This window comes from Austrofundulus limnaeus, unplaced genomic scaffold, assembly GCF_001266775.1.
Source record: "Austrofundulus limnaeus strain Quisiro unplaced genomic scaffold, Austrofundulus_limnaeus-1.0 Scaffold284, whole genome shotgun sequence".
Classification (NCBI taxonomy): domain Eukaryota; kingdom Metazoa; phylum Chordata; class Actinopteri; order Cyprinodontiformes; family Rivulidae; genus Austrofundulus; species Austrofundulus limnaeus.
Window position 1 is genome coordinate 418,998 of NW_013952686.1, and position 8,424 is coordinate 427,421.

Below are 8,424 nucleotides of genomic sequence, written 5' to 3' on the forward strand. Positions count from 1 at the left end.
AAAATAAATCTGTTCTTTGTTTCTTATAAAAGTCTAAATAAAACAAAAACATTGGTGGTAATTTTTGACTGTGCAGCTTTATAAATGGCGCCCCATAGAAATCCTGAAATAATCAGAAAGGACTGCAGCAACACATTTTAAAAGTTGTCACATACGGCAGTAATCCTGTGCAGAGTGACCCAGCGACCGCGATCTACGGCGAGACAGGAGAGAAAGCGATCACGTCTCGAATGGTTTTCACGCTCCAGCACCCGGTCGGATGGCGGCAGAGGACGAGCTGAAGGCTGTAAATTAGATGGTACTGTATGAAAGAGGCGACCCGGTGAACTCGTTCCTTCTGGCTTTTCATTTATAATGATCTGACTTGGCTTTTCTTTTTTTAGCTGACACATTAAAATTAATTCCTGAGGCTGTAGAATACTTTATTACATCCGTGTCAGAGCTTGTATTTCATTTGGATTTTGTAGGCCGAGATATTAACAGGACGGCCACCGTCTCTGAGTATGTCACAGGAACATCGAGCCGCTCGGGTTTTCACATCTGAGAGGAAACGTTCAGCTGTTGAACATCCACATGAAGAATTAAAAGACCTTTCTTAGGCTAAGATCATCTGGGGTTGAGAAGGACGGAGTTGGATTAATTTGGTCAAACCTTTTGACATGCAATAAAGTGAGATTTTGCAACATGCAGTGGTTGTCACGAATAGTAGAACTAGCCTCTCATTAGCTGTGTTTCCAGTGACCATGAAAATACGCAAATTAGAATTTTGAAAATAAATTTGCTCAATGGAAACACGCCAATTTTGATGAAAGTTACGTTTTTCGACAAAATGTTTTTGAGCTAGGATGAGGTGGTTTTTCGGCCGTATCGGAATTGGTTTTTCTCGCAAAACTGCAATGGAAACACTTTTTTCGCATCACGGGAGTCACGTGATCAACATCCGGCTGTTTCTACTGGCAATAAAGATGACGAAGAAGAAGATAACAGGAAGTAGAAGTGGCAGTAATATCACAGAAGTWGTAAAATGAAGTARTAAACTCACYGACTATAATTTCCCAAAAACACAACAWRCRTRACGACTCCCAAGTAGGGGCTTATCGCTGGAAAGCCTCKATAAAWGATGCCGWCGTCTCCTCTGATGATGAGTGATAGTGTCSCKGTAGCAACATGCTRTGTGTTTACATCCATTGCCGCCATGTTTGTAATGACCTATCGYGAGAACAAACRTATTCACACGTGACTTTAATWGCATTKCTTACTTAAYGGAAACACTGCAGTTGCRAAACTGTGTTTTTTCGACATTAACAGAATAYCGACAAAGTTTTGCGCACAYTTGCAATGGAAACRCARCTATAGTGTAATAAAGATGCATCACACTTATTCTCTGGTTGCATGAGCAAGACATCTGACGACTTTAYAGTGATAACTTTGTAGAATAGATTAGGGCACCTAATGTGTTTTTCCTCTTACAATAATTGTTTGCACTCCATTGCTTGTAATGTCTCCGCAGAAGCCCACTTTCTCCCTTTTTTGTTACGCGTGCTCATGCTGTGACTGTGAGGGTAGAGCTGGTTTAAAGACTTTGATTTGAGTCCAAACCTTAGGGAATAGCACAAACTGGAAGGCTAGAAACAGATGGTAATGGCTCTCTTCCCTTAAACACGCAAACTTTTTGATCAAGTTAATTGGACAACTTAAGCAAAGTTTGCAGCAAAAGCATTTGGTCTCAAAATGCATTGTCATCAAGAATTCATATCTTGTTAATTATTTAAGAAGTTTATACTAAAAGTAGTGTCCAAGTGGCTTTAAACAGTAACAAGATATATTTTTTTCTCTTACTGTATGTTCTTTAGTTATTTTGCTAGACTCCTTTTGAAAGCATTTAAACAAATATTTGACTCACACATGGACTTTGCTCACATGCTATCAGCAAGTGTTGTGTTTTTTGACTCCACCACCTGCATTTTCACTACGTCTGCCTCTCCTTATAAAAATAATTTCCTTGGGGAATGAAGTGCCGTGGCTGCCTCTTTTCTCCTCTGACTCCCATCTTTTTTTAAGTGGTGTGTGTGTGTGTGTGTGTGTGTGTGTGTGTGTGTGTGTGTGTGTGTGTGTGTGTGTGTGTGTGTGTGTGTGTGTGTGTGTGTGTGTGTGTCTCCTTTCACTAACACTCACACACTCAAAAAACACAATGCAAGGGGTCACCTTCACAAGAGAATCAATTACTCTGCTTYTCAGCTCAGTTAGTAAATTATACATCTGGCTATTGGGGGGCAATAAATTGTATTACAGCTTTTGCATAAATGGACCAACATGCTCAGCAGGATCTGCAAGTCTGTCTGACAGGGAAATGGTAACAGGCACTAAATAAAGGAAATCATTTATGAGCAATTCAGCRTTAGTCATTGTCACTGCAGGCATCAGCTCAGTTGTTCTCCCTCAGAGGATGCTGACAATTGATGAAGGCGCCATCGTGGGCACGTCCCTTTTCGCGGTGGCATTCTGTTCCTAATCAGCCTTTTTTTTACAGCCCAAATTATGAGCAGCCATGCAAAGGATTACAGGCCAGTAAAGAGTGTTAGGTACCTGACCATAAAATGGACTGACCTCTGCACCTGCTAAATAGGTTAATGCGCAACATAGAACATAATAGGGATAGTTAGTTCAACACTGAAGACAGATTTGTATTCCAAAATGAAAATATTATATATATGAACATCTGTGCCCATAATTATCTCTCCAATATGAACATGTAAACAATATTTACCTACATTACAGCCGTTGTCTAGCTCTGTATTTTTTTTCCTTTATTTTTTCCGTGAACAAGAAAAGAACAACCGTCTTTCATATGTTAACACTCGTCTGTATCCGCACGCCAAACTCCAATCTGCTGTCACTATCTGTTAAGTGCAACAGTGACTCGTCAGCTCACATCGCTTTGCTTCAATTAGGTGCATGTGCTGAAACAAATTGAAAAAGCTGACCTCACCATTGCTTCTTGTTTGATCTTTTGGGTCTGTGCAGGAGGAGCCATATGTCATGCTTAAGAAGTCTGACAAGGCGCTGGTTGGGAACGACCGTTTTGAAGGATTCTGCATCGACTTGCTGAGGGAGTTGGCCAACATCCTGGGCTTTACGTATGAAATCCGCTTGGTGCCGGATGGGAAGTACGGCTCTCAGGATGACAAGGGCCAGTGGAATGGCATGATTAGGGAGCTTATAGAACATGTAAGTTTTACTTTATCTTGTTTTATTTGTTTGTTTGTTTGTTTGTTTGTTTATTGTTAGCTGTAGCTGAGAAAATGCATCTGGCGTAAGCAGTTGACTAACTTACTGAAGTTTGGCATAAGGACAAGAAGAAGTGAGCAATGTTTTGGACAATGTTTTAGCCTTTTTTTTAGAACTGCAAGACTCACTCATTAGCACAGTTTAAAAGATTTGTTTAAAAGATGCAAAAAGCAAATTCTGCCTTTTTACAAGCTTTGTGTGCCAGACAATTATTTGGCTTTGACAGTTGCCAGGCAACAAGCAAAAAAAATAATAATATAAAAACATGTGCTTAGTAGTTTTTCTATGCTAACAAGAAGATTGTAATACTTTTGAAAGTGTTTGGGTAATTATTTTTCCCCATTAGACAAAATATCAAACAATAAGGCATTCTTTAAGTCTGTCGCTCAAGAGCAATTGATTGTCAGATTAATCCTTCAATAATAAGTGTATCTCTTTAGTACATGTGCACACTTTGTAACAGCAATCTATATCAGAGAAGTTGCAAAATCATGCCGCTGAACTGAATTGCAGCTTGTGTCCTCCAAGTGGACAGTGATATAGTTATGATTGAGTGCAAGTCCAGAAGAGCTTGCAGAGCTGTCAGTTACATTTATGGCACAATTATGTCAAGGTTGCCTAAAAGTTACAAGTGTGTTGATGCCATTCAGTGAGACAAAACACTTTCCACACCTGGATAAACCGGAGATCTCATGTGATGCTGCATACGTTACAAGCATTCAAGCAAATACATTGGCAACATCCCTTTAAGGTATAGTGGGGAGGTTGTAGCTGTCTGTGTCAAACTCAGTGCCTCAGTGGCCATGAAAGAGCCCTATATCCCATTGGTGGTGGTTATTCTCGGCTGGCATTTCATAAGTGTCCCTGTCGGTGCTCTCCCTTTGTCCTCAGCCCCATCAGGTCAGAGCTGTACTCAGCTGAAAACTTGTAATAGCGTAAGTGGCATTTAGTGCAGGGAATTGTGTGGCAGGAGTCAATGGCTTGGTGCTGAAAGGGTTGGGAAAGGTGGGCTCCCACTGCAGCACTTCATTTCTCCTTCCAAGCTTTTTGTGGGATCCACGTTGATAACAATAACCTTTAGAGGACCAAATGGATTATCAAAGGCAGAGGAGTCTGGCACAAAATGGAAATATGTAACTTCATAATTTAATAGCACAGAGACTTTGTAATAGTCTTGTCTTGTCTTTGACCAAAAAATTATCATGTTTTGGTTGAGCCTGTTTATTATCTTACAAGAAGTAAGGAAAATCATATTTCATTGTTTGTTGTGGCACAAGAGTTACATATGTTTCACAGTAAATGCAACATGTGAAAGAAACCCTCTGTATGCTTTAAGCATTCACACTATTGAGATCCCTTTTTCTTCCATGTTTTTTTATCCTTTTTTTTTTTTGGCACGCATCTTTGAGCCACAGTTTTTGTTCTATTTCAACAATTTAAATATCAAAACGTTCAGCTCCTTCATAACATTCTGGCTATGACTTTTGGTACTTTATCAGTTTAGGCAGTTCAGAAATATTTAGCTTTTTCTGCTGTTTTTAAATTTTTTTTTCCTTGAGCTGCCTTCAACACCCTYAAAACCATTCAAAAATGTTCATAAATATTTTTACCTGGTTCTGCTTTTTTTAACATCTTTGTACTAATTTCAGCATCCTTTGGCTTCTGTTTATTTGAGCTTTTGGGGACCTTTTTAGCTATAATTCTGACCTTTTCTGCAAATGTTCTTCCAACCTTTTTAGGCTTCTGTCATGTTCTTTCTGCCAATTTCAGATGTTTTCTGTGTTTTAGCTACTTTAAGTTTTTTTTCAGCTAAATTCACTTTTTTAATAAGTTCAGCTTACTATTGATTAATTCAACAAAAGTGTGCTTTTTCTCTTTTTTATTTTTTTGGGGATGGGGTGCGAAGCATTCACACTCCATTTTCACAGCAAATTAAAGTTAGTTTGAGTTAGGGTTAAGTTATGTTTAATAGTGATGTGCACAAGCTTTAAGAGAGGAAAAAGTAAACTGGCTGACACATGTCTCCTCTTGAGTTTGCACTTGTGTTTGCTTTGCTGTGATTTCTCAGAAAGCCTTTGCCCCTTTGCAGGTATATTTTTGAATTTTTTTCTGGAAAGTTTGGCCTTTTCTGAGAAAATTGAGTTAAGGTCTGAGAAAGAAATGAGATGAAATAAAACTTTCACTGATAATGGTCACACATCACAAGGTAAACACAAGGTCACAATTATTTTAACTTACTGTATTTATAAATGATAACTTCATTACAGCCATACACACAATTAAGGCAACAGAGCTCAATATCATTAAAAACTGTTTTTCACAYTGTCGTGGCACCGTTTCGCCAGGGCAGAGATGCGGGAGATAAACAAAGTGGAAACTGTGTGGTCTCAGTCTCAGATTATTTAATAGAAAGATGCATATGCAGAGAATGAGCAGAGCCGGACAGATGTGAATTGAAATGTCTGTCAAGCTCACGCTGACCCGGAAACAGGAAACAGACAAAATATAAAAAGAAAAAAATTGTATAGGTCTTCTGGACGGGTTCTTCTCTAATGAAACATTTCGTCTCTCCTCCAAGAGACTTCTTCAGTCTGAGAGTTTCAGGCAAAATTCAGGCTTTTAAGCACTGCCTCCATGTGACTGATACATCACATGGCTATCGTTGACACCTAATTAACACCTATTGTTAACATGGGGTGGAGTGATACTGGCAATAGCAGCCACTGTTCAAAAGAATGTCCCAACACAGACGAGCTACACCTAATGACCAGAACTCTGCAGTTTTCACTCATTTACAGGCCAGCGGTCACTCTTTCAGAGATGAGGATGTTCTCATTCTTGATAGAGAGGAACGTTGGTTTGAGAGAGGAGTAAAAGAAGCCATTTTTGTGAAGAAAGACCGTCCATCATTAAAGAGGTGGAGGCCTCCGTTTTCAGTTGTCCCCCTCCTACAGTGCTGCTATTGCCAGTATCACTCCACCCCCTGTTAACAATAGGTGTTAATTAGGTGTCAACGATAGCCATGTGATGTGAGTATCAGTCACATGGAGGCAGGGCTTAAAAGCCTGAATTTTGCCTGAAACTCTCAGACTGAAGAAGTCTCTTGGAGGAGAGACGAAACGTTTCATTAGAGAAGAACCTGTCCAGAGGACCTATACAATTTTTTTTCTTTTTGAATCTTTACCTGGATTACTGAGATGCATCAGGACGAGACAAAATATGCTGTACATCCTGCTAACAAAATAAGAGCATCAGAGATATACAGGAACCAATGAGATAGTTACAAGTAATTAGGCCATTGAGATTACATGAGTACATGCAGTATCTTAAGAATCATGAGAAACAGATTATATAATGGCAGTTATCAAGAGATACAGAACAGGACATGTCAAGGTAATATGCAGTTAGGGAGTCATAGGATATTCTTCCATTACAGTCCCTCCTCCTGATTATCCATTAATCAGTAAAAAATATGGAAGAAACATTTGCATATCTATAAGTAACCATAACTGCATCAACACCAATGGAAAAGGAACAAGTGCAATGTAAAACGGTGTAAACAGAGTCAAAAAAATTCAAACATGTCAAAATTTTAAAAAAATAAGTGTCCAAAATTTAACAAGGTATCACAAACACAAGTTCTGCCCCCCTTAAATATGATAGCACTAGCCGAGTATGTGCCTTCAGAATCATATCTTGAATAATGTGTTAACTTAATAACAGATAGTTGTCAATAAATGAACCTTAAGTAATRCAAATTAGGACAAGGCAAGATGAAGAAATGCTGAAGGCATTTACTTCTTGCAAAGAGATTGGACAAGTTCAAAAGCAAATGATAAATGAAGACAACAAGACTTCATGAATAATTGTGGAAATGTCATTAAAATGTGCAAAATTCAGTTTCCACCTCATTCAGGTAAACTTTATTCCGCCCCAAACAATCCAAAACCATGAAAAAACAAAAATCAAACTCTAAAACTACCAGAGCATACATAAGGTAAACTCTGCAAACCCAGAAAAGTTAGTAGCTAAAAAAAGAAAAAAAACATAAAATGAAAGTTTTAAAATCACTTTAGTCAAAAACCACAGAGCCCATAAGGCAAGAACTCAAATGTATGGATTACTGGCATAATGGCTTGTGCAAAAAAAAAAAATTAACAAAAATAACAAGTTAAATAGTGAAACATTTAAAATGCATTATAATAAGCCAGTCAGAAAAGCACAAATATAGTCCAATATTTCAGTGACAGGTAGTTTATACTTGATTGCGCAGGGGTGAAAAAAATGCAACAGTGTGGTGAAACAAAACACTCTCACCCAGCTATTTTAGCCTGGGTGTAAAAAAAACAGTCATGTTCTCTTTATTTCATTAAGGCAACATGTGTGTGATCAGAAACCACACCAAAACACAGMCCAGAAGTGTAGCTGTTTTACAGCCTCACTCAGAGAGAGAGAGAGAGAGCAGCCGCAACACAGCCTGCTCAAAGGTGGAATATGATGATGTGGGAGGCATGGGTCCTCCCAAAAAAGGACCCCCAGGAAACGCCCGTCGGAAAGGCTAGCACGAGGTGGCAGGCAGCTGGTCCCAGGTGGAAATGGAGAACCCTTGGTGAGAACAGCATTYGMCCTGCRGAAAAACACACACAAACACCCAGAGAGAAAGACAAATTTAGAAAAAGTTCAAAAACACTTATTTCAGACAGACAGTTCGTGTGTGAAAATGATGATGAATAAATATACAATTGTAGTTTAAAATAATATTCCYCAAAAACACATCAGTTCTCCATCTCATCCTCATATATRAACAAAATGCCCTTGTTCTTCGARCAAGCAGGGGTACACAGGTGTCATATTTCTTTAAGCACGCGGATTGCAATAGTCTCTGCTGCTTTATAGCAAAAGTTTATTCATCCTTCATTTAGCAATGTAAAACATTCGACTGGCCCTCCAGGAACTGTCTGTGAAACAGGTTTTTAGCTTTTCTTTCATTTATCTATTCATTTAACTTCATCAGCTCTGCTGCACGTATCTGTAAGACCAACAATTTTGCAGCCTCAGCTTTACATATGTGGTGGGGAAAAAAAACGAGGCGAAACCGATGTCATCACCCCCTTCACAAACATGTAACCCCCCCAC

General features: G+C 38.9%; 1 protein-coding gene across 1 annotated transcript in view; it reads left to right on the forward strand.

The window, feature by feature from the left end:
• LOC106526622 (glutamate receptor ionotropic, kainate 3) overlaps positions 1-8,424 on the forward strand; it is a gene marked incomplete at its 5' end in the record, with an annotated part of 34,973 nt that overhangs the window by 3,392 nt on the left and 23,157 nt on the right. Inside the window, 1 exon segment of the mRNA XM_014021261.1 lies at positions 3,025-3,228. Coding sequence (XP_013876715.1) covers positions 3,025-3,228 — 204 coding nt within the window.